The sequence below is a fragment of the Tenrec ecaudatus genome, chromosome 13, assembly GCF_050624435.1.
Source record: "Tenrec ecaudatus isolate mTenEca1 chromosome 13, mTenEca1.hap1, whole genome shotgun sequence".
Classification (NCBI taxonomy): domain Eukaryota; kingdom Metazoa; phylum Chordata; class Mammalia; order Afrosoricida; family Tenrecidae; genus Tenrec; species Tenrec ecaudatus.
In genome coordinates, this window is record NC_134542.1 from 116,095,930 (window position 1) to 116,122,311 (window position 26,382).

Here is a 26,382-nt window from a genome sequence, read left to right on the forward strand (position 1 = left end):
TTTCCTTTAGGAGGCCCATAATATTGACAGCCATTAGGCAGTTCGTATCTGTCAACATTCTGTCACTCTTCACGGAAGCAGAAAGCCTTCTCTCCTACAGAGCAACTGGGGGATTTAAACTGATGACCTCGTGGTTAGCAGCCCAATGTGTAACCCACTATGCCACCAGGGCGCATACGCACTTCTTTTAAAGAAGAACCAAACCCAAACCCGTTACCTCTGAATCTGTTCCAACTCATCAATGTGATGGGACAGAGTAGAATACCCCTTAGGGGTTCCAAGTGTGTAAACTTTGTGGAAGTAGACTGCCGTATCTACCTCTCCTGGAGAGGCTGGCAGGTTCAAACTACCAGTCTTCAGGTTAGTAGCGAAGCACCTACCCACTGCATTATCAAGGCTTCTTATTAAAGGACTAGACATTACAAAATTGTTTTTTTTTAACAATTTCTTTTCCTTTCATTGAACAATTTCAAAATTAATACATTGTTTGCTACATCTTCCAATAGGTCCAATAAGGGTTTTATCTTGGAGTAAATAACAGTTCTTCTATTTCAAGGTTGGTTAGATGTTTTATGCACCTTGCATTTCTTTATGAACTTTAGAATCATCTTCTCAATTTCATTAATATGTTGTACAAACCACCAGAATTCATTGCCAAATTCTCCTTCACCAGACACAGAAAGTCCATGCTTCCTAATCAATGACATTTTCCCCCTTTTCTGCTTCCATCTGGAATGATCCTTGGTTTCTGGAATGATCTCCATTAATGATCCTTGGTTTCTCTGTGCATTTTTGACTATTCTGTGTATTTCATATTTCATTGTTCTTTTGTGATTCATTCAGCATAATGTACTCAAGGTTCGTCTATGTTGTAGCTTGTATTGGGATATCATTTTTCTTTATTGTTGGGTAATACGTCATTAATGTATTTATATAGCACATTTTAAAAATTAAATACTTTTACTGGGGGCTCTTAGATGGCTTATCACAATCCATACAATCATCCATTGTGTTGAGCACATTTGTACATATGCTGCCATTATCATTTTCCAAGCATTTTTCTTTCTATTTGAGCCCTTGATATCAGCTCCTCATTTTTACTCCTACCCTCCCTCAAGAACCCTTGATAAGTTGTTCTTTTCTGTTGTTCTTTCCCCTGGGAAGGGGTTATATGTTCATCCTTGTGATGGATTCCCCCTTTCTCCCCTCACCTTGCACTTATCCTCCTGGTATCTCTATTCTCGTTGTTGGCCCTTAAGATTCATCTGTCCTGAATTCCCTGTGTTGCAAGCTCTTATCTGTAGCGGTGTGCATGTTCTATTTCGATTTGTAAGGTAGAATTAAGGTCATGATAGTGGGGGTAAGGAAGCATTAAGGAACTAGAGGAAAGGTGTGTGTTTCATCAGTGTTATACTGCACCCTCATTGGCTCATCTCTTCCGTGTGACCCTTCTGTGAGGGGATGTCCAATTGTCTACAGATGGGCTTGGGTTTCCACTTTACACTGCCCCCCCCCCACTCCATGCACATTGGGTGTAATTTTGTTCTGGGGCTTAGATGTCTGATACCTGGTCCCATCGACACCTCATGATCACACAGGCTGGTGTCCTTTGTCCATGTGGACTTTGTTACTTCACAGCTAGATGGCCACTTGTTTATCTTCAAGCCTTTAAGACCCCAGATGCTATATCTTTTGATAGCCGGGCACCATCAGCTTTTTTCACCACATTTACTTATGCACCCATTTTGTCTTCAGTGATCTTGTCGGGAATGTGAGCATCACAGAATGCTGGATTATTAGAACAAAGTGTTCTTGTGTTAAGGGAGTGCTTGAGTCGAGACCCATTGTCCATCTGCAACCTTAATTCTTTTTTAAAAATAATTTTATTGGGGGCTCATACAACTCTTACCACAATCCATACATGCATCAATTGTGTAAAGTACATTTGTACATTCGTTGCCCTCTTCATTCTCAAAACATTTGCTCTCCACTTAAACCGTTGGCATCAGCGCCTCATTTTTCTCCCTCCGTCCCCACTCCCCGCTCCCTCATGATCCCCCCTATTCTAATCACTAGCAATTAATAAAACTTGGTGTGATGTCTGCTCAATTTTATAATGAAAAAGCTGGTAGAACGCATTAATTTTTTTCATTATCAGCTTTAGTAATGGATTCATAATTTTGAATTTTAATTATATTACTTTATACACTCGAGTATAAGCCAGCCCAAATATCAGCCAATTCACTTAATTTTACCACAAAAATTGCATTAAAAATATGCTGAAACACTTGATTTATACACAAGTATATACGGTAACTGGTTTTCTTTCTTTTTTTTTAAATCATTTTATTGGGGGCTCATACAACTCTTATCACACTCTTCTCAAAACATTTGCTCTCCACTTAAACCCCTGACATCAGCTCCTCATTTTTCCCCTTCCATGCTCCCCCCCTCGCTCATGAACCCTTCATAATTTATAAATTACTATTTTGTCATATCTTACAGTGTCCGACTTTTCTGTTGTCCATCCCCCAGGGAGGAGGTTATATGTAGGTCTCTGTAATCGGTTTTCCCTTTCTATCCCACCCTCTTGGTATCACAACTCTCACCACTGGTCCTGAAGGAATCATACATCCTGGATTTCTTGTGTTTCTAGTTCTGTCTGTACCAGTGTACATCCTCTGGTCTAGCCAGATTTGTAAGGTAGAATTGGGATCTTGATAGTGGGTGGGGGGTGGGGGGGTGGAAGCATTTAGGATTTAGAGGAAAGTTGTATGTTTCATCATTTCTACACTGCATCCTGACTGACTTGTCTCCTCACTGTGACCCTTCTGTAAGGGGTGTCCAGTTGCCTATAGATGGGCTTTGGGTCCCCACTCTGCACTGCCCTTCATTCACAATGATATGATTTTTTGTTCCTTGATGCCTGATACCTCATTCCTTTGACACCTTGTGATCACACAGGCTGATGTGCTTCTTCCCTGTGGATCCAACCTTAATTCTTTATTTAGATATGAGTACACAGTTCTATTCCCCTCTCATTTTATATATATATATATATTTGCATATGTACATGCTTGTATTTAGACCTCTATAAATGTTCTTTGTCTCTTTATTTTCTCGATTTCCTTTTACTTTCTTGTCCCATCATCATGTTTGGCCTTTATTCGGGTTTAAGAATTCCTTGCTGCTACATTGCCCTTGATTAAGCCCCACTAGACATCCTACACCCTTCTCTCCATTGATTTTAGTTCACTTGTTCCCTTGTCCCTTTGTTGGTTTACCCCCCCCCACTTCCTTTCTCCCACCTCCCTTTCTCCCATATCTCCCCAGAACCATCGGTCCCGTTCTTTTCATCTGCGCATTGTTTATCCAGCCTATCTTACTAGATAGACGTGCAGAGACATTAATAAGCGCAAAAAACAGGCAAAGCCAAATAAAACAACCAAGGAAGTCAAAACCAACAAAACAACAACAACAAAATCAAAATAAACAACAACAAAAAGGAAGCCACTGACAAAAATGGAAAAGCCTATAAATAGTTCAAGGTCTGTTTGTTGACCTTAACGAGTGTTTTCCAATGAGTCTGATGGGGTGCCACACTCTGTCTCCAAAGTCTATTTTTGGTATTCTCCGGAGATTTCATCACTTTGCTCCCCATGCTGCTCTGCTCCATACCCTTAGTGTTTTACCCCAGTGTGATGGGGTCAGATTGGGCATAGCTCCTGCACTGTGTCTGCAGAGTTGGCCCCCATAACCCTATGGTTCAATGAGGAATGGACGTTGTGTCTTTTGGTGGGGCTGTCTATCTGGTCCTCTCTAAGCATTGTCTGTTCTAAGCAGGAATATCGTCCTTGAGGCTTGGTGGGCCAGGATATGGTTCCCTCCCTCTCCATCCCTTGTGTTGTTTCTCCTGTGTGCTCTAATCAGAGGTGCTCTTCTCCCCAAGCTGTAGCTTCTGTACTGTCCTCTGAAGTGCATTCTTCAGGCGGAGTAGGGGAGTATCCACATAGTTGGGATTGGGGTTGGTCCTACAGACCTGTATTCATTCCCTGGTACATACCAGTATGTTGTATTCACATCTTAGCACATCGGCTTGAAGCCTGGTCTCTCTCTTCCTCTCCTGTGAAGATATAAGCAATATACTGCCCTTAGGTGGGTTAGTGCCCTACTCTCTCCCTCCCCCTCGTCTTTTTTCTTTTTTCCTCCTTCTTTCCCCCTCCTATTTAGTTGGCTGCCATATACATCCCTGGATTGGGTTTGGCCACTGCCATAGTACCTGGACCTCTCCCAGGAATGTATGTATATAGTAGCTTTTTCCCTTATGCCCCATTTCTTAAGTTTATCTCAGTGGACTCATGTTGTACTTGTCCTTTTGTGCTTGGCTTACTTCACTTAGCGTTATTTCCTCCAGTTCTTCCCTTGTGGCAATGTATTTCATGCGTTCATCACTACGTTTTAGGGATGTGTAGTACTTCATTGTATATATGTACAACAGTTTTTTGACCCGTTTGCTTGTTGATGGAAATTTGGGTTGTTTCCAGCTCCTTGCAATTGTGAACTGTGCCATCATGAACATTGGAGCACAGATGTCTGACCGTGGTTTGTTTCTTACCTCTTCTGGGTATATACCCAGTAGGGGGATTGCTGGGTAGTATGATAGCTCAATCTCCATCAGTTTTAAATATCACCAAATCGATTTCCATAGTGGCTGTACATGGCTACAGGTCCACCAGCAGTGGACAAGAGTTCCTATGTCACCACACCTCTCCAACACTTGTTGCTTTCTGACTTTTTGAACTGGGTTATCTTTGGGGGTGTTAGGTGGTACCACATTGTTGTTTTAATTTGCATTTGTCTTATGGCTAATAATTGGGAACATTTTCTCATATGTTTATTGACCATTCAGATTTCTGTCCCTGTGAAATTTCTGTTTAGATCCTTTGCCCACCTCTTTTGTGGGCAGTTACTTGCAAAGTATTGTAGATTTTAGTAATAGGGCTTTTTGTCTGATGTGTCATTGCTAAAGATGTTTTCCCAGTCTGTGGGCTCTCTTATTACTCTCTTGGTGAATTCTTTCTATGTCCACAGGTGTTTGATCTTCAGTATAACCCACTTGTCAATTTGTGCCTCCTCTGTGTTTGTGTCCTTTCCTATTTCTGATAGCCTATGTATTCCCTGCATGAAAGTTCTCAGGTTTGTCCAAGTTCCCTCATTTGATGGCTCCAATAGTTTGGGGTTTTACCTCAAGGTCTTTAATCCACCTTGCATTTATTCTTGTGCATGGAGTGAAGTAAGGGTCTTGCTTCATTTTTCTGCAAGTAGATATCCATTTTTCTAACACCACTTATTGAAGAGGGCATCTGCTTCCCATTTGGTATTTTGGGGGCTCTTATCAAAGATCAGTTATTTGTGTGCTGATGATTTTATTTCTGGGTTTTTGGTTCTTTTCCATTGGTCTGAGTATCTGTCATTATACCAATACCATACTGTTTGGGCCACTGTGGCCCAAACTATGTATGTGATAAAGTCAGGTAGAGATATCCTTCTGGAGGAGTTCTCTGCTAATTGTGGGCCTATTCCCTCTCCATATGAAATTGGTAATCAGTTTTTCCAATTCTTTGAAGAAAGATGATGGTATTTATTTCGGGATAGCATTAAATGTATATAGTGCCTTAGGCAAAACTGACATCTTTTGAGTCTTCAGTTCAAGAGCATGGGATATTCTGCCATTTGTTGAGGACACTCTTGGTTTCTTGGAATAGTGTTTTGTAGTTTTCCTCAATCTAATCTTTTGGTTTTTTAGTCAGGTATATCCCTAGATATTTCAATTTGTGATTCACTATTGTAAATGGAACTACCTTTTTAATCTGTTCTGTGATCTTGTCTGATGTGTAGAGCACATTTGTTTGTTGATATTGTATCCTGCCACTCTGCCATATTCCTCTATGTTTCCAACATTCCACTTGTGGAATTTTGAGGATTTTCGATGTATAGAATCATATCGTCTGAATAATGATAGTTTCGCCTCTTCCTTCCTTAGACAAATACCTTTGATGTCTTTTGTTTGCCTTATATTGTTAGGTAGGACCTTCTGTATGAGTTTAAATAGGAGCAGGGACTGGGGCATCCTGATCTGGTCACCTTTTTCAGTGTAATTGTTTTTGTCTTTTCTCCATTGATTACCATGTTGGATGTTGGTTTTTCGTATATAGCTTGTCTGATATTGAGGAATTTACCTTCCATTCCTATCTTCTTGAGTGTCTTAAACAGGAATGGGTGTTGGATGTTATTGAATGCTTTTTCTACATCTGTCGATATTGTCATGTGGTTCTTATAATTTTTTCATGTCAATATGGTGATTAATACTAATGGTCTTTCATAGGTTGCACCATCCTTGTATCCCTGGTATGAATCCCACTTGGTCACTATGAATTTTTTTTAATATGCTTGTGTATTCTATTGACCAGTATTTTGTTAAGGATTTTTGCATGAATGGACATTAGGGATATTGGTCTGTAGTTCTCAGTTCTTGTGGGATCTTTGCCTGCTTTAGGTATCAGAGTTATACTAGCTTCATAGAAAAAATTTAGGAGTTTTCCATCTTTATCTATTTTCTGGAAGAGCTTGTGTAGGATTGGTGTCAGTTCTTCCCTGAATGCTTGGTAGAATTCTCCTTTGAAGCCATCTCATCCAGGGGATGTTTGTTGGTAATCCCTTGATAACCTTGTCTGTCTCTTCTTTTGCTGTGGGTCTGTTGAGATTGCTGATGTCCATGTGGAATAGTCTAGGGAGGGATTGCTTTTCCATGTATTTGTCCATATCTTTCTATTTGTTGAATTCTTTAGAGTTCAGGTCTTCATAGTACAGTGTAATTATCCTTTTGATTTTATTAGTGTCCATTGTAATTTTCCCTGCTTCATCCCTTATCCTTGCTATGTTTCTTCCTTTCTTTGATTAAGTTTGCTAGCTGTCGATTCTGTTGATCCATTAAAAGAACCAACTTTTAGCTGCATTAAGTTTTCCATGGTTTTCTTGTTTTCACTCTCCTGTATCTTAGCTCTGATTTTAATTGTTTCTTTCCTTTTGCTATTATTAGGTTTGTTCTGTTGACTCTGCTCTAATTGGTGTAAGTTTTGTGCCAGGATATCGGCCATAAGTCTCTCTTCCTTTTTCATGTGTGCATGTACTGCTGTGACACTTCCTCTGATAAATGCCTTTGCTGTGTCCCAAAGGTTTTGGTATGTTTTATTTTCATTCTCATTGGTGTCTAGGAACTTTCTGAATTAATCTCTGATCTGGGCCAATACCCACTCCTTTTACAATAGAGAGTCATTCATTCTCCAATTGTTTGCCCTTGTTTTCTTTATCATCCTTTTGTTGATTTCCAGCCTTGTTGATTTCCAGTGGTTGAAGAGAAAAGTCTTTATAATCTCTATGTGCTTGAATTTACCCAGGTTAGACTTGTGCCCCAGAATGTGGTTTGTCTTAGAGTATGTACCTTGTGAGCTTGAAAAGAACGTGAATTAATTTTGCATTTGGTGGAAAGCTCTGAAAATATCAAGTCAAGTCATCCAATTATGCTGTTTAGATCTGTAGCCTCCTTGTTGCAGAGAGTGGTGTATGTACCACATTTTGTTTATCCGTTCGTCTGTTTATTGACATTTACACTCCCATTCTGCTTCTTTTGAACAGTAAATATTGGTGCACAAGTATCAGTTTGAATTCATGCTTTCAACTCTTTGGGCTATATACTTAGGAATAAAATTGTATCATATTATTTTTTTTTCATATTTAAAATTGCTGTATTTAAAAGACCATATTTTAAAATTCATATTTAAAAGCACATCACCACAATCCGTCCTTCAGTATTCATCATTTGTTCCCCCATGTCCCTCAACCTGGACTCCCTAACACTGGCCTAATCCCGACAAGCCATTACATCACATCAATTGCTGTCACTGTATCATATTATTTTTTGATGAATTGCCTGTTTTCCACAGAGCCTGCATGCTCCCACCAGCAATAGGTGAGGACTCCAATTAATTACTCCACATTCTTATCAGTCCTTGTTGATTTTTATTTTTATAGCAATAGCCATTCTTGTAGATGTGAAGTGGTATCTCCTTGTGCATGTTTTTGTGTGTTTGCTTAGTGGTCACTTGTATATCTTCTTTGGTGAAATAGCACTTCAAATCCTTTGACCAATTTTTTAATTGTGTTGTTTATCTGTATGTTGGGTTATTGTTCAAATTGTAAGTGTTGTTTTTGGTTTGGGGATACTAAACCATTATCCAGTATATGGTTTCCAAGTTTTTCCCCAGTATATAAGTTATCTTTTTAGTTTATGAATCTGTTATTCTTTTTTTAAACAAGAACATTTCTGATTTATAGCATATAAATGATGTCAACAGAATTGTATCACCCAGTATTTTCCATTTATTCACTGTACATTTTGAATTATATGTGGATGCAAGTACATGTTTTCTGAATGTTGTGCTGTTCTTCTAAGAAAAATACAGTGTAAAAGAAAAATTTAACAAATTCCAAATTCCTCAAATTGACACCTATTTGTGCTGAAACAACATCAAAACTCCAATCAAATGGATCATTATTTAACATCAGTCATCAAAATGCAAGCTAATATAAATCTTCTGTTGATTATTTTATAGCAGCGTTTTCCCACAGTGCGTGGTGCCCATAGAAAGTGAGCGAGGATTTTGTGGAGTCGAGTTTTAATTGCCACAAAGTTGTTGCTGTCTGTTGTCGATTCCCACTCATAGTGACCCTACAGACAGGGTGAAACCACCCATAAGGCTTCTTCAGGGGAAATCTTTATGGGAATAGATTAAGAGGCCCTTTCATGGAACCATTGGGTTTTCAAACCACCAACCTTTTGGTTAGTGGCTGAGCAGTTAACCATTGTGCCACCTGGGCTCCTTAATTTCAGTGGATCCACGAGATTGCAACCTTTGTTTTAACATTTGCCCAAAGTACTTGGTGCTTCTAAGTACTGGTCCTCTCAGGGGATCTAAATAATGACTTCCCTTTTATAAAAGTTTTAAGTAGTAACTTCTTGCTATAGAAGGACACCTGGTGGTGTAGTGGTCATGTGTTGGGCTACGATCTGCATGGTCGGTAGTTCAAAACCATTATCAACTCAGTGGGAGAAAAACTGAGCTTTCTACTCCCATAAACATTCAGTGTATTTCATTCTCGGAAATCCACCGGGAGGGTCACTATGAGTCAGCCTTGACTCAGTGGCAGTGGGAGTGAGTCCTCCCTTTAGTAAGGCCAGTTTACCACTTGTCTGTCTGACTTGTGTCTTAAATATTGTTGAAATCTATTATCCTCTAAAATTATCTTTCCTGTTTTTCTTAGTTGAATTGTGTTGTATATTTAATATTATCCTTTTCTGTCAATCTAGTTGTTTCAAAGGAAGAAGAAATAGTCCCTGTGATCAATTTCTGCTATTCTTCATAACTCCATTAGGGATGGTACCACCTAGAGCAGCGGTTCTCAACCTGTGGGTTGTGACCCCTTGGGGATCGAATGACCCATTCACAGGGGTTGCCAATTTCATAACAGTAGCAAAATTGCAGTTATGAAGTAGCAATGAAAATAATTTTATGGTTGGGGGTCACCACAACATGAGTAACTGTATTAAAGTGTTACAACCTTAGGAAGATTGAAAACCACTGATCTAGAGGGTATCAAAAAAAGGTAGGGCGATTTGGGGTTGTTAAAGTTTTGGGCTAAAAAAAAAACAAAAACAAAAAAAAAAGGGGGGGGGAGAAAAAAAAAAGTTTTGGGCTAAATCAGCTGAACCTACTGCCATCTAAAATGTCAGTGGCACCTCTATTTAAAAACACTGAACTAATATAATTCAGCACCCTCGGTTCATTCCAGCTATTAACTCAATGTAAACATATATTTAGATTCTAACCATTTTTAATAATTGAGAGTGGTGTGCAATAGTATTCATTCCCCTCTCTCTCAGGCTGAGCTTTTTGAAATGATCTTGCATTCATTAAACACAGTGTCACACCTCCTTATCATTAATAGGACACCTCCAGGCCTATATTGGGCTTCTGTTCTAAGAGCCCCTGTCCTAAGTTGCTCCTGGACTTCAGTTGGATACCTTTTGATTTTTAAAAAATATTAATGAATTTTAATATCAGTCTCTTTAGAAATCTTTTTATTAGTCTTTGGGGGTTTGAAATCTTACATGTCAGTATCTTCAGGAGAGCCCCTGAGATAATGACACCAGGGAATTGCACATTGCAGCAATGTATGTAGCATATCTTGCTCACAGTACAGTGCACAAAGTACAGGTGGGCGTTATGTGTGGCTCCTCATAACTTGAACATGTTATAAGTCACGGACTATATCAAATATAAGACTCTGCTATGTTGGTTCCTACCCATAGCAACCCTGTAGGATACACTGGAACTGCTCCCTAGGGTTTCAGATAGTGGAAATCTTTATAGGAAAGTCTAATCTCTCTCCCAAGGAGTGACTGTTAGGTTCAAACCACGGGCCTTTTTGTTGTCAGGTCTATCTTTGTTGAACTCACCACACCACCAGTGTTCTTGTTCTTTAAATTCCTTATACATACCAGATATATTGTCTTCTCACTCTGTCATTCTGCTCTGCTACATATTTTCCTTCACACATACAGGTTTTTTGGTAGAAGACCTCAGTGGGATTGTAGAGGGGCATCAAACCTTAAAGAACTTCATCAGCTATTAAGTGATATAATGATTAGAAGATTAAAGAATGAAGTGTTAACCCAACTGCCCCCTAAAATCAGACAGCGTATTCCATTTGATCTTCCAGCAGCATCTGCCAAGGTGAGAATCCTAGCTTGATTGGAAGTCATATTTTAAATCATTTTAAATTATACTATTAAAGATTATACATATTTAATATTTCACAGGAGGAGAAGTCTGCTTTCTTAAAATAGGCTTAGCAGAGCATGTGAATTGGCTCTCTATCATTTCCAGAAGGGAGCAAGAAGACTTTAATTTTAGTTATCATGTAAAAGAATACAGCATCCTAGTCATAAAAATGTTCCTGCTTAATATAGGAAAAATACTAAAGTTGCAAAAAGAGAGATTTAGATTTAGTATTAAAAATTGGAATTTTTTATAAATTGTGAAAGCCAAAAAATACCAAGGGTATTTTTGTTTTCTTGCTCTAGAATTTTTTTTTGCTCTAGAATTTTTAAGTGTAAATAGTTTTCACCTTGTCTTGCTCTGATTAATTTGGATGTAACCCTCTTCTAGATATTTCTAGATATCTTAAAGATCTAGTTCTTCAAATCTGGACATGACTTGTAAACAAAGAATGTTTCATTGTTGTATCTTTTGAGCTTAGAGTGTGCATTTTGTAAATATTGAGCAATGTGTTATGTCTAAAATAAGAATGATCTGATTTTCTTTACTGCTTCATCATTAGAAAAATAAAATGAGCTAATATGTGATTACATTATACATTGTTTAATTAATATTCTCCAAGTCTTCGTACATTTAAAGATATTATTTTATAAAAGTACATTGCTCTCATACATTTTCACCACTCTGCCCTCTTATGTGTTTAAATTTTTTCATTTACTTTTCAAATTGCTTTTCTTTACAAGGAAGCTCTAATTGTTTAATTTATATTTAAAGGGAGACTTTGTTTTCACTCACAGTTTGTCACTGGTTTCTGTAATTAATATGAACATATGACTGGCCTACCTCCATTGACGATTTTAATTAAGTGTTGGCCTTTTTGTGAATCTTCTTTCCTGTTATATATTTCTATAAAGAAAAGGGTGTATGTGTAGATAATTCACTCTTGCATTAATTGCTCTGTTCTTCCTACCGAATTTCTAAACTTTGTGATTTTGTCCCACATAGGAATTGAATTCCAGTTTTGAAGAGTGGGAGAAATTAATGAAAACTCTAAATTCAGGTGCTGCTGAGACTGGAAACCACTTTTTGCAAGTCATGGGGTTGATTACTCGCATGTTTAAACAAACTGCTGTTGCCAAGGTACTCATGACTGGTCCATTGTCTGTTTTTCTTGATACAAACTGCTTAATGCATTTCAATGTTTTTACTGAAGTGCATTATTTGTGTAATGCAATGTATCTTTTCAACCCTTCATTATGAAAAAAAGGTAGACATAAGACGATAAGTATAGAAATATCGCTATACAATTATATAAATGGTTATTAATCATAAATATCAAAGTGTGAAGCACTTGTTTATCCACATATTTTCCATCTAAGTCCATATACATCCAACGGTGGTGTTCCACCCCTCTCAGCCTTCCCTGAAAAATTCAGTACTCTTTAGTGTACATCACCTTCAAATGATAGTTTGGGTACTCTCAAAGGACTGAAATCATGTTCCTTTTCAGTATTATTTGAGTTTGAGAAACAAAAACAGGTCTTGAAGGGTCAAGGTCAGGACTTTCAAGTGGATAGGATGAGGTTTCCCAGTGAAATTCTCATAGGACAGCCCTTCCTACCCTTGAAAAGGGAGCCGCTACCTTGTCTGTTCAAGAGGAACGTCCTTGGTGTCACTTTTTTGTTCACTGATGCTGTTTTCAGTTTTCTTCAAATGTCTTCTTAATACATCCCTGTGTTCATGTGTTCTTCAAGATAACTATCAAAATTACTCTTTTGTAAGCCCCAAAAAAACAATTGTCAGAAGCTTCGAAGTTGACCTCTCTGCCTTGAATTCATCCTAGGGGTCTCCTTCTCCGCCTTACTGAGGAAAAACCCCTTGTTTTATGCGGGACGGCATTCCCAGTAATGTCGGAAGATTTACATTTGATTTCGTTAAAAATTAGATATTAGTCCTGACTGTATTTACAAGGCACAAAATGTATCTTCGTTTTTTAAAGCACCCTGAGGAGCTGAACGGCAGTCTCTTACTGGGAGAACTCGTCTATAGCTATCTGCTGATCTCGAAGATATGTTTAAGTGATCCTCATGTGGAAGAAACTCCTGCATATATGAACTGGAACCCTAGTAGAAATACTTTTGATATACTCTGGTCTTCAACAAATATACAAGACCTGCCCATATATTGATCCCTTCCACTGTATGAGCATGCTTCAATTGAAGGAAGACCATGTGCTTTACATTTTCCAGTTTGAAGGATGTAGACATGTCAGTCCTTATTGTCAGCTGTTTTATTACACTTTTGCTACTGATAATCATTTTTATTTAAGTCAAGCGTCTTGTGACAGTATTGTACTTCCAGTTTCCTATGCAGGGTGGCTATGAGTCGTCATTGACTGTGACAGTGAGAATTATGGAAATAGATATGCTCGTGTCGTATTTGTTAGCTTAAGTACTTACTAGAGGTTAAGAGTTTTTAAATCTCAGTATGCCTTTAAGTAGATGGATCATAAAACAATTGTGAGGTTTGTTGAAGTTTATATACTGGTAGTGTACCCTCTTAGTGTGGTGGGAATTGATAAATGCATCTAGTCCTACAACTATCACTACATTCAAAACATAGAACATTCTGTTGTCCCAAAAGGTTCTCTGAAGCTCCTCTGTACTGATTTTTCTCTGGCCACCCTTAGCCATTAACAGTCACAAATACACGTTCTATAGTGATAGTTTTGCATTTTACAAAATGTGGCAAAAATGAAATCATATAATATGAAAACTTAGGTCTGCCTTCTTTCCTTACCATAATAAAGCTTTTGGGATTGATCCATGTTGTTGCTGAAGAGTATTCTAGAATATGAATGTGGATTTTTTTTCTCCCCTTCACTACTCTAATCAGTTATACACAAGGGGGCTCAAAAGTTCATAGAAAACTTCCATTATATGTTCATTCCATTTTTTTCAATGAGCTTTTTGAAGCTTCTTCATGCATTGGTTTATTTAGGCATATTTATTCACTTCCTTCAGACAAATACCTAAAAATGGGACTGCTGACTCTTTTAAAAGCTAAACTTTACATGAAAACTGCCAAGTTCTTTTTCAAAGTGACTCTGCATTTTGTAATCCTACTGGTAATGTGAGAATTCCGTGTGCTCCATATCTTTGCTAACAGTTGGCATTTTCCGTCTTTTTTTTAACACTTTTGTTGGCATATAATTCACATACCATACATTTCAGTGGTTTAAATGTATTAAAAAGAGTGTGTCCATCTTTCTTAGTTATAACTATTCTAGTATATATGTACACATATATACTGTGGTTCCTAACTTTCATTTTCCTAATTACTAGTAATGTGCTTCTTTTCTATTTATTTTCTTTTGTGAGGTGTCTGTTCACATTAACCCATTTTTATATTTTTTTTTTTTTGGTAAAAGCTTATAATAGTCTGGGTACTTTAGAGAAACAAATCCACAGAAACTCATGTATAAGAGAGTGTTTTATATAAAGGTTAAGTGTGCATCAAGAAAGCATCCCAACCCAGTGCTGCCCAAGCCCACAAGTCCAACATTAACCCATTAACCCATATGGCCAACACCAATCCACAAAGTCCTCCTCCATCTCAAAAAACAGACACAATGATGCCAACTGCAGGAAGGCCAAGTCAGTGAACATGTAAAAACATCTCAGTGCTGGCAGGGGTCTCCACATGGCTGCTCCAGCACCCAGGGCTGCATTGGGGTAGGTCCATGCGGCTTCTCCTCGGGGATGTCTTGCAGGAAGTCAGCCTTGCAAGCTGAAGCAGGGAATTGCTAAGGCAGCTGCATCTTGGTCCGACCATCGAAAAGCAGGAGACCCGAGAACTCAAAAGGGGAGGCACACTGAGCCATTTACCCTTCTGTCTTTCAATTAACCCCACATGTGTTTATCGGCCAGGTTGGCACAATAAACTAACTACCTCAAAGCTCTTTATATATCTTGGAAACAACAAGTATATATGTGTCTTTTGTAAATATTTTCTTCAATTTTCTATAGCTTTGGGTTATCAGTAAGACTGCACTGTTTTTTTATGGCAAAGAACATGGCAATGGTTATTCTGTTATACAACAAAGTCACTATGAGTCAGAGCTGACTATAACAACTAGCAAAATAACACCCCACTATTTTGGGTTCATCATAAGTCAGAATTGACTTGATGACAACAGCTTTGGGTTTGGTTTTTTTTTTGTGAGTTTTTTTAGTCAATGATTTTGTATGGAACAAAATTTTCCCCGCACCCTTTGTTGAATAACTAAGTTTTCCTTATTGAATCACCATCAAAAATCAATTAGCCATAAGTGTATAGGTCTATTTCTGAACTCCTTATCCACTTCAGATTATCTGTAAGTCTAAACTTGCACAGTCCCCACAGCAGCTTGATGACTGTAGCTCTATATCTGAAATCATGTAGAATTCAACTCCTGCTATATTCCCTTTCTTTCTTTTTTTTAAAGATAATTTTATTGGGGGCTATTCCATCTCCTAACATTCCACACATCAATTGTATCAAGCATATCTGTACATATGTTACTATCATTATTTTCTAAACATTTACTTTCTATTTGAGTCCTTGGTATCAAAGCTCCTCTTTTTGTATTGTTTTTCAAAATTAATTTTTGTCTACTGTAGATCTTTGCTTACACATGTATATTTTAGAATAATTTTATCAAATATGGGAAACTTTTATTGAAATCCTATTGGATTTGCATATTATTGGGAGAAATAAAATCTTTTCATCCATGGGAAAACTTTTCTCTCCATTAATTAGTATGTCTTAATTTCTTTCTGCAATAGTTTATCACTTTCTTGTACATATTTTGTTATATTTATATCTGAATGTAGTCCATGTCTTTATTTGCTCAGGAGTAGTATTTTTTATGTAACCATTTCTAATTTTTCGTTCTAAATCTTTTAAAAAATGTTTTTTCATTCTAAGATCTTGAATTACAAAGAAAATGAAGACAAACCACTGTTACCGAGTTGATTTTGACTCGTAGCAATACTATACAAGATTTCCAAGGCTATAATCATTATGGACAGATAGCCTCATTTTTATCCCATGAACCAACTAGTGGTTTTTGAACTGCTGAACTTGGAGTTAGCAATCCAGTGCTTACCCAACAGCACCACCAAATCTCCAGAGGCTATGGAATTAGTACTGGTATTTTTATTTTTTGGGACAACACTATAAATCCTATAAATAATTAAAAATAAGATAATATTGAAAAAAACTTTACATCCAATGAAACCACAAGGTTTACGTGAAATGGACAGTTTCCTCAAAAATCAATTAAAAACACCCAAAGAAATTTAAAAGAATGATTAGTTCTATATAAAGTAAAGAAATGTATTGCATAATTTAAAACCATCCTTCAATGAAAACTCGAGGCTTAAAAAGATATAAGTGTGTGTATATATGTGTATATGTATATATGTATGTATATATATGTATATATATCATATTAAATGAAGGGGGAAGTGCAGAGTGGAGACCCAAGGCCCAAGTGTCGACCAATGGAGATCCCCTCATAGAGGGGTTTAGGAGAGGAGATGGGTTAATTAGGGTGTGAGGTAGTATCGATGAAGAACACAGCTTTCCCCCGGATCCTGGATGCTTCCTCCCCCCAACTACCATGATCCGAATTCTACCTTGCAGGGCTGGATAGGACAGAGGCTGTACACTGGTGCATATGAGGGTTGGAGGTACAGGGAATCCAGGGTGGATGATACCTTCAGGACCAAGGGTGTGAGGGACGATGCTGGGAGAGTGGAGGGTGAGTGGGTTGGAAAGGGGGAACTGATTACAAGGATCCACATGTGACCTCTTCCCTGGGAGAGGGACAGCAGAGAAGGGGGGAAGGGAGACTCCGGATAGGGCAAGATATGACAAAACAACGATGTATAAATTACCAAGGGCATATGAGGGAGGGGGGAAGGGGGAGGGAGGAGGGGGGAAAAAAAAGAGGACCTGATGCAAGGGGCTTAAGTGGAGAGCAAATGCCTTGAGAATGATTGGGGCAGGGAATGTATGGATGTGCTTTACACAATTGATGTATGTATATGTAAGGATTGTGGTAAGAGTTGTATGAGTCCCTAATAAAATGTAAAAGAAGAAAAGAGAAAAAAATGATTAGGGCAAAGACTGTACAGATGTGCTTTATACAATTGATGTATGTATATATATGAACTGTGAAAAGAATTGTATGAGCCCCAATAAATTGTTAAAATTTAAAAAAAAATAAAATAAAATAAAACTCAAAAAAAAAAAAAAGAAAACTCGAGGCTTAAATGTTTTCACTGGTAAATTCTATCAGACATTTAATGTACATATATCAATCTTACCCCTTCAGAAAACAGATCAGTGAAATATCTCTGACAAATATTATTAAGTCAGTATTTTCCTGACATTAATCGCAGTCAAATGAATTTGAAAATCTTGGATAAAATGTTAGCAAATTTAAAACAAAAATAAATTTTAAAGTAGTTATACTGGGAATATAAGATTGGTTTAAGATTTAATCACTTTTAAAAAATCATTTTATTCGGGGCTCTTATAGCTCTTATCACAATCCATACATAAATATATTGTGTCAAGCACGTTTGTACATATGTTGCCATCATCATTTTTAAACCATTTTCTTTTTACTTGGTATCAGCCCCTTACCTTCCTGGTATTGCTACTCTCATTATTGATTCTGGGGGGTTTATCTGTCCTGGATTCACTGTGTTGAGAGCTCTTATCTGTATCAGTGTACATGCTCTGCTCTAGCCGAATTTGTAAGGTAGAATTGGGAACATGATAGTAGGGTGGGGGGAATCATTAAAGAACTAGAGGGAAGTTGTGGGTTTTATCCGTGCTATACTACACCATAATCAATCACTTTAATGCAGAACATTATTTAGGTTAAAAAAAGGAAAGCTACCATATAATTTTTCCAGCATTTGGCAAAGTTCAATATCCATTCGTGATAAAAACCCAGGAAACTAAGATAGAAAGGAATTCCCTCATCTGATGTAAGTCATCTATTTTAAAACTATGACTAGCATCATGTTTACCATGAAGAAAATGCTATCCCTTTAACGTGGGAAGCAAGGTAAATATGAGCAGGGCTTCAAAAAGTTCTGGGAAAACTCAAGTTCTTTGGAAGACAGAATTTTTAAATAATGGGAAAATTCCATTTTTCCAAGAACTGTTTTACACCTCCCCCACCTCCCCCTCCCACACACACACACACACACACCCCATATATTTGCTATCACTACTTCAATTCAGTGTTATTTTGGATACCTTGTTAGGGCTCTCGAGTCATTTCTGACTCAGCGTGACCTTACGTAGAGCGGAATGAAGCGCTGCCTGTGCGCCCACAGCCCTCACAGTCGCGGCTGTGTTTGAGCCCACTGTTGTAGCCATTGTAGCCATCGGTCTGTCGCACTGAGGGCCATGCTCTTTGTATAAACTAAACTTCTGCTGTAGAAAGCATGTTCTCCCTCCCAGGGTCTGATCTGCCTGAGAACAGGTCCAAAGTATGTGAGATGAAGTCTCACCATTTTCCTTTCTAACAAACACCTGACTCCCCAGAGTTGTTCATTCTTCAGTGAGTCGCCATCATAATTCAGAGGTATCAATTCTTATTAAGTCTGCCTTAGGCATCATCCAGAATTTGCATGAATATCGAGCACCTGAAAATACTATGGCTTGGCCAGACACACTTTGATACTCATGGTGAAATCTTTGCTTTTTAACACTTTAAAGAGGTCCGTTACACCAGATTTGTCCAGTGCAATAATTCGTTTAACTTCACGCCTGCTGCTTCCATGAGCCTTGATTGTCAACTCAAGTAAAGTGACAAGTTCAATCTTTGCTTCATTTATTATGATGTTGCCTACTAGTCCAGTAGAGAGGATTTGGGTTTTCTTCATCGTCAGTTGTAAGCCACCATGAAGGCTGTAGTCTTCGATCTCCATCAGGAAGTGCTTCAGATCATCTTTTCTTTCAGTGAGAAAGGTCGTGTTATAGCCATAGTGCAGGTTGTTATTGAGTCATTCTCTCATTATGGTTCTGGATTCTCTTTTATATAGCCCTCCATTTGAGTTTATTTGCTCAGCAGATAGATGCAATAAGTATGGTGAAAGGATACAAGCCTGGTATACACCTTTCCTGATTTTAAAACACACAGTATTCCCATGTTTTATTCAAACCACTTCCTGTTGACCTGTGCACAGGTTTTGCATGAATACAATTAAGTATTCTGGAATTCCCTTTCTGTGTAATGTTATCCATTTCTGCGATGAGGGGGCCAACACTCTAAAAGAATCCTCAAGAGTGACTGTGATGGTGGAAAATATTAAAGAAGGACAGACTGGCGCACCGGGGCTTCTCTTCTCACGTCAGGGCTGAGAGAGTGAAGGTCTTTTCCAATGGATATATACAATGGGGCTTACAGATCTTTCATAAGGCATGCACATCATACATAATCAATGGGTAATATCATGAGTGGGCAACATGATGAGGTGAGTCATCATTCTGGCCTAGTGCCAGTTGACCTCGAACCCCCCCTGAGCCCTCCCCAGGGGGCTGCTACATTTTAGGGTGGGTTCTTTATAGATCCTGATTGCTCTTATCGACAGATAACTTTCAGGCATAGTGAATAGCGAGACACAAGAATGATTTATATGGTAGCTCCTTTAAGACTGCTCCTTAATGGAGGGCTATGGCAGGAGGCACATTTTCAGCCTGGAGAATGTGCATTTGAAAACATTTCTATCTCGGAACAATAGAGAGCTTTCTCAAAATAGGGCTGGTTTTTCTATGCCTATGGCTGTGAGTGTAGAAATAAGGTCAAATGCTTTCTACCACGTCCACAATCCATAATTTGTTATGATCCACAAAGTCAGATACAAGGGAGTACCCAAAAAATACCAGTGTTTTTTTAAGCTAGGTTTTTTTTACAAAACCTTATCATTTTCAAAGTACTCTTTGTCATATCTGCGATTCCTTTCTTAGAAACATTTTTCAAACTCATGTGTTTGGATGGCTGACAGCACCTCCCTCATTTTTGTTCTGTTTTTTTCCTTCACCTCTTCTGTGTTGTCAAATCGCTGCCCTTTCAACTCCCTCTTCATTCGTGGAAACAAAGAGAAGATCACGGGGAAAAATGCAGGAGAGTAAGGTGTGTGGAGCAAGAGAGGCATGCTGCTAACTGTCGCACTGAGATAGCTCCCTGAGCAGGTGCATTGTTGTGATGACAAAACCAGTCCCCTGTCTGCCACAAATCAGGCCTTTTTTGTCACACACTGTTATGTAATCTTTTCAGAACCTCTAAATAGAAAGCTTGATCAGAAGTCTGACTTGGTGGACCAAACTCCAAATGCAGTATCCCCCACACATTAAAAAAATAAGAGCATCATCTTGATATTTGATTTCTTTTGACAAGCTTTTGGGGAGCAAAGTGGTAATGGCATCTTCCACTGCCTTGATGGATGCTTGCTTGGGAACCCCATGAAGCAGTTCTGTAGTGTAATCAAATGAGGACACCGGGCAAGTGGTTTGGTTTGAGTTAGGTAGGGAGAAGTTTTTAGGTAGGGTCCCCAAAAGACAAAATATAAAGGAGTTTCAAAAAAATGGAACACAAAGCTTCAGAACTTATGGAAATGGGAGGCACAAATAAGACAAAAAATATTCACAGTGAGCTACATGTAACCCCCAGATCTACATGTAACAGCAGAAAAGTGGGTGAAGGGAGATGTTGGACAGTGTAAGATATGACAAAATAATAATAATTTATAAATTATTAAGGGTTGGGAAGGAAGAGGGCGGGGAGGGAAGGAAAAAAATGAGGGACTGATACCAAGGGCTCAAGTAGAAAGAAAACGGTTTGAGAATGAAAATGGCAATAAAAGTGCAAATGTGCTTGACACAGTGGATGGTGTATAGATTATCATAAGAGTTGTACGAGCCCCCAATAAAATGATTTTTAAAAGAAAAATATTCACAGTACATTCCCTGCTCCAGCTTCCCATGTCATAATTTTTATGTTATTACTATTCATGGTTTACAGTATAATATTATGTTAAATGTTTCACAGTTGAGCTGAAATTATACTTCTTTACTTTGACAACTATTTTTCCTAGCTATAATAACTATCCTGGGTGTTTTTGTTTGTTTGCTTGCTTGCTTAGCTTTCTTCGTGTTGATATTGAGTTCAGGATGCATACTTAGGGGAAAGAATTTATGAGAATCCATTAGATAATTTTCTTTCTTTGGCAAGAAACCCTAGATCAGTGGTTCTCAACCTGTGGGTCACGACCCCTTTGGGGATCAAATGACCGATTCATAACAGTAGCAAAATTACAGTTATGAAGTAGCAACAAAAATAATTTTATGGTTGGGGGTCACCACAACATGAGCAACTATATTAAGGGTCGCAGCATTAGGAAGGTTGAGAACCACTGCCCTAGCTGGATGCCAGAGGCTTGAACCTACCGGGTCCTTGAAGGTAAAGAAAAAATAGGAACCCCATTATCCCCATAAAGATCGATGTTTCCAAGGATGAATGGCAGCAGAAAGTCAGTGCGTTCCATCTCAGTTTCCGAGACTCTGTTCATCTTTTATTCCTTCTCTGCCAGAACCTCTTTCCTCAAGCATATGGAAATTGCAACTCACTTTCTAGCTATGTTTTCTCCCCGTGAGCTGTAAGCAGAAGTAACTAGTTCACGACACTACCAAATTAGAAATCATAACCCATTTTTCTGAGAAATGTCGTTACCTAGTAGTTGGAGTCGATAGTAACCGTAAATTAAACCATTTACCTACATTGGACATTAAATGTGCTTTGGGGGAGGTCATCAGTAAGTATATTTAACATTGTTTCTATGAATAAATGTGTTTCAAAGTTCTCCAAAACCAATTTTTAAGTGAACCATTGAAACTACAGATTATAAATTGGTTCTTATGTGGGCAATGTGTGCATAGTACTGTGAAGCAGCCCCCATTATCAACTGAGGACAGCACTGGACCTTGCAGTATTTCATCTGTTGTGCACAAGGTCACTATGGGTCGGAGTCTACTCAATGGCACCTCACAACAACATGCATTTGAAAGCTAGACAATGAAGATGGAAGGTTCAAAGATTGATGCCTTTGAATGTTGGTGTTTGGGAAGAATATTGAACATACGCCAGCAGCACAAACGTATCAATCTTAGAAAAGCTACAACCCAAATGCTTTTAAGATGTGGAGATGGCAAGGCTTTGGCTTACTCGTTTTGGAGCATGTCATTTGGAAAAAGCACTCAAAAGAGGAGGACATCAAGAGCCCTGGTGGCATAGAGATTACACGTTGATCTGTTAACTGCATGGTCAGCAGTTCTAAACCAGCAGCCAGTTCTGCATGATAAACCTCTGGCTCTACTCCCAAAAGAGTTACAGTCTCAGAAATGCATAGGGGTGGTTCTACCCAGCCCTATAGGGTCATCAGGAGTCAGAATCTACACCATGGAAATGAGGTTTTGTGTGTGTTTTTTAGACAAGAGGACTGAGGAAAATGTTCAGTAAGACTGATTGACACCATAGCCAGAGCAATACACTCAAACCTACCATCCGTCATGAAGATGGCAGGAGAGCAAGCCGAGCCAGCTCAATGGCAACTAACAACTAAGAGCATTTCTACCCAGACTCAAATTAGGTATAACCTGCACCTAACTCAGCAAGGCCTAAGCTGTTAAAATCATAAGAGGTTTCTTTTCTTTTTTTAAAATCATTTTATTACTGGCTCATACAACTCTTACCACAATCCATACATGCATCAATTGTATGAAGCACATTTGTACATTCATTGCCCTCATCATTCTCAAAACATTTGCTCTCCACCTAAGCCCCTGGCATCAGCTCCTCATTTTCCCCCTCCCTCCCTCCCCAGTCCCCCCTCACTTAGAAACCTTTGATAATTTATAAGTTATTATTTTGTCATATCTTGTACTGTCCGACATCTCCCTTCATCCACTTTTCTGTTGTCCGTCCCCCAGGGAGGAGGTCACATGTAGATCCTTGTAATCGGTTCCCCCTTTCCAACCCACCCTCTCTCCACCCTCCCGGTACTGCCACTCTCACCACTGGTACTGAAGGGATCATCCGCCCTGGATTCCCTGTGTTTCCAGTTCCTATCTGTACCAGTGTACATTCTCTGGCCTAGCCAATTTGTAAAGTAGAATTGGGATCATGATAGTGAGTGGGAAGGAAGCATTTAGGAACTAGAGAAAAGTTGTATGTTTGATTGTTGCTACATCACACCCCACTGGCTCGTCTCCTCCCCGAGACCCTTCTCTAAGGCAATATCCAGTGGTCTACAAATGGGCTTTAGGTCTCCACTCTGCATACCCCACCTCATTCACAATGATACGATTTTTTGTTCTGATGATATCTGATACCTGATTCCTTCAACACCTCATGCTTGCACAGGCAGTTATGCTTCTTTGTTGGTTCTGTGCTAGATGGCCACTTATTTACCTTCAAGCCTTTAATACCCCAGACACTATATCTTTTGAAAGCCAGGCACCATCAGCTTTCTTCGCCACATTTGCTTATGCATCCACTTTGTCTTCAGCGATCGCCTCGGGAAGGTAATTGTCATAGAATGTTAGTTTAATAGAACAAAGTATTCTTGCATTGCGGGAGTACTTGACTGGAGGCTCAATGCCCATCTGCTAGCTTAATATTAAACCTATAAATATAGGCACATAGCTCTATTTCCCCATCATCATATATAAATATATTTACATATGTACATGCCTGTATTTAGACCTCTATAAATGCCCTTTGCCTCCTTGCTTTTTACTCTATTTCCTTTGACTTTCTTCTTGTCCCGCTATCATGCTCAGTCTTCATTTGGGTTTCAGTAATTCCTCTTGGTTACATTACCCTTGATCACACCCTACCAGGCCTCTTACCCCATCCTCACCACAGATTTGGATCACTTGTTCCCTTGACTCTGGGTTTGTTAACACCACTTCCTTTCCCCCCACCTCCCCCTCTCCCATGTCCCCCCAGAACTGCCAATCCCATTGTTTTCTCCTCGATTGTTCATCAAGCCTATCTTATGTAGACAGACCTGCGAAGATAATAACATGCAGAAAAATAAGACAGAGCAAAACCAAGCAACAAAAGAAAACAAAACAAGAGCAAAAAGCCAATGACAAAAAAAAAAAAAAAAAAGCTTGTAGTTAGTTCACGGACTGTTTATTGGCCTTTAGGAGTGTTTTCCAGTTGAGTCTGAAAGGGTGGCCAAGCCTTGGCCCCAAAGTCTATTTTTGGTATTCCATGGAGACTTCGTTGCTCTGTTCCTCTTGCTGTTCTGTTGCATGCCCTTATTGTTTTGCCTTGGTGTGGTGAGATCAGATTGGGCAGAATTCCCACACTGTGTCTCTAGTGCTGTCCCCTGTAGGGCTATGGGTCAGTGAGGGATGTCATGTCTCATAGTGGGGCTGACCATGTGGTCCTCTCTGTGGACTGGCTGCTCTAATCGGGAATATCGTTCTCAAGGCCTGGTGGTCCAGGATGTGCTGCTCCATTCTCTCCTCCTCTCTCTTCATCTACTCCCATGTGCTCCAATCAAACCTGTCCCTCTCCGGGAGCTGCAGATTCAGTGCCGTCCTCTGAAATAAATTCGTCTGTGGGGAGGAGGCATGTGTCCACATAGTTGGGATTGGGGCCAACCCTTCAAACCTCCCCGCTGGTTGACTACAACACGCCAGCATGTTCAGCATGTTGCATTCACATCTTGGAGCACTGGATTGAAAACTGGTCCCTCTTTCCCTGTGGAGATATAAACAATACCCTACCCTTGGGTAGGTTAGTGCCCTGTTTGTACTCTGGTGGATCTTGTTAGAAATATTTTCATTTTCATGGACTTCTGTTTAAGAAATCTGTTGAGTAAATTTAAAGATAATTTTACACTAATATTTTATCCAAATTTGGGAAATTTTGATAAGAAAAGATTTTTAAAAATAATTCATTTTCAAGTAAATATTTTTCTATGAGAATTCAATTACTTATAAAATATGCTATGAAAATCACTTCTTCCTTATTTGTAGTATTTAATGAAAAATAACTGTAACTATATAGCAAATATTTTAAAGTATAAAAGTTTGCATTTGTCTTATCTTCTGAGGGAGTGAGATTTTTTATTGATAAAGACTATTTTCCAAAACCTCAAACCAAACTTGTTACTATCCTATCAATTCTGACTCATAGGGAACCTGCAGGAGAGATTAGAACTGTCCCTGTGGGTTTCCAAGGCTATAGCTCTTTTTTTTTTTAAATCACTTTATTGGGCCTCATACAACTCTTATCACAATCCTTGTTTACATCCATTGTGTCAAACATATTTGTATACTTGTTGCCCTCATCATTTTCAAAACATTTTCTTTCTACTTGAGCCCTTAATATCAACTCCTCGTTTTTTCCTCTCCCTCTCCACTGTCCCCTCCCTCATGAACCCTTGATAATTTATAAATTGTTATTTTGTCATATCTTACACTGACCACTGTCTCCCTTCACCAATTTTTCTCTTGTCTGTCCACCAGGGAGGAGGTTTTATGTAGATCCTTGTAATCGGTTCCCACCTTCCCTCCAGCCTTCTGGTATCCCCACTCTCACCACTGGTCCTGAAGGGATTATCCATTCTGGATTCCCTGTGTTTCCAGTTCCTATCTGTACTAGTGTACAACCTCTGGTCTAGTCAGATTTGTAAGGTAGAATTGGGATCATCATAGTTGGGGTGGGGAGGGGGACACATTTAAGAACTAGAGGAAAGTTGTATGCTTCATCAATGCTACACTGAACTCTGACTGGTGCATCTCCTCTCAAAGACCCTTCTGTAAGGGGATGTCCAGGTGCCTACAAATGTGTCTTGAGTCCCCAATCGATAACGCCCCTTCATTCACAATGATTTGGTTTTTTTTTTGTTCTTTGATGCCTGATAACTGATCCCTTTGGCACCTCGTGATCACACAGGCTGGTGTGCTGCTTCCATTTGGGCTTTGTTGCTTTTCAGCTAGGTGGCCACTGATTTACCTTCAAGCTTTTAAGACTCCAGACGCTGTATCTCCAGAAGCTGGGCACCATCAGCTTTCTTCACATTTGCTTATTCACTAGCTTTGTCTTCAGTGATCGCATCGGGAAGGTGAGCACAAAATGATAGGATTTTTTTGGTTTTTGATGCCAAGGCTATAACTCTTTATGGTAATGGAAAGCCTTGTCTTTCTCTCACAGGGTGGCTGGTGGTTTTGAACTGCTGACTTTGCAGATAGCAACCCAAGTTATAACCATTACTTATTTTAGCACTCTAATTATCATGAAGAAGCCCTGATGGTGTAGTGATTACACAGCTGGGCTGTTAACCGCAAGACCAACAGTGTGAAACCAACAACTGTTTTCTACACATGTCAAGATTTCTAG

General features: G+C 38.9%; 1 protein-coding gene across 4 annotated transcripts in view; it reads left to right on the forward strand.

Annotated features, from left to right (window-relative positions):
* The window catches only part of ZRANB3 (zinc finger RANBP2-type containing 3), a 246,177-nt gene that overhangs the window by 132,066 nt on the left and 87,729 nt on the right, over window positions 1-26,382 (forward strand). For all 4 annotated transcript variants that reach the window (XM_075530071.1, XM_075530070.1, XM_075530073.1 and 1 more), the window contains 2 exons: window positions 10,682-10,853; window positions 11,904-12,038. In XM_075530071.1, the coding sequence (XP_075386186.1) occupies window positions 10,682-10,853; window positions 11,904-12,038 (307 nt within the window). The remainder of the gene's footprint in view (window positions 1-10,681; window positions 10,854-11,903; window positions 12,039-26,382) is intronic.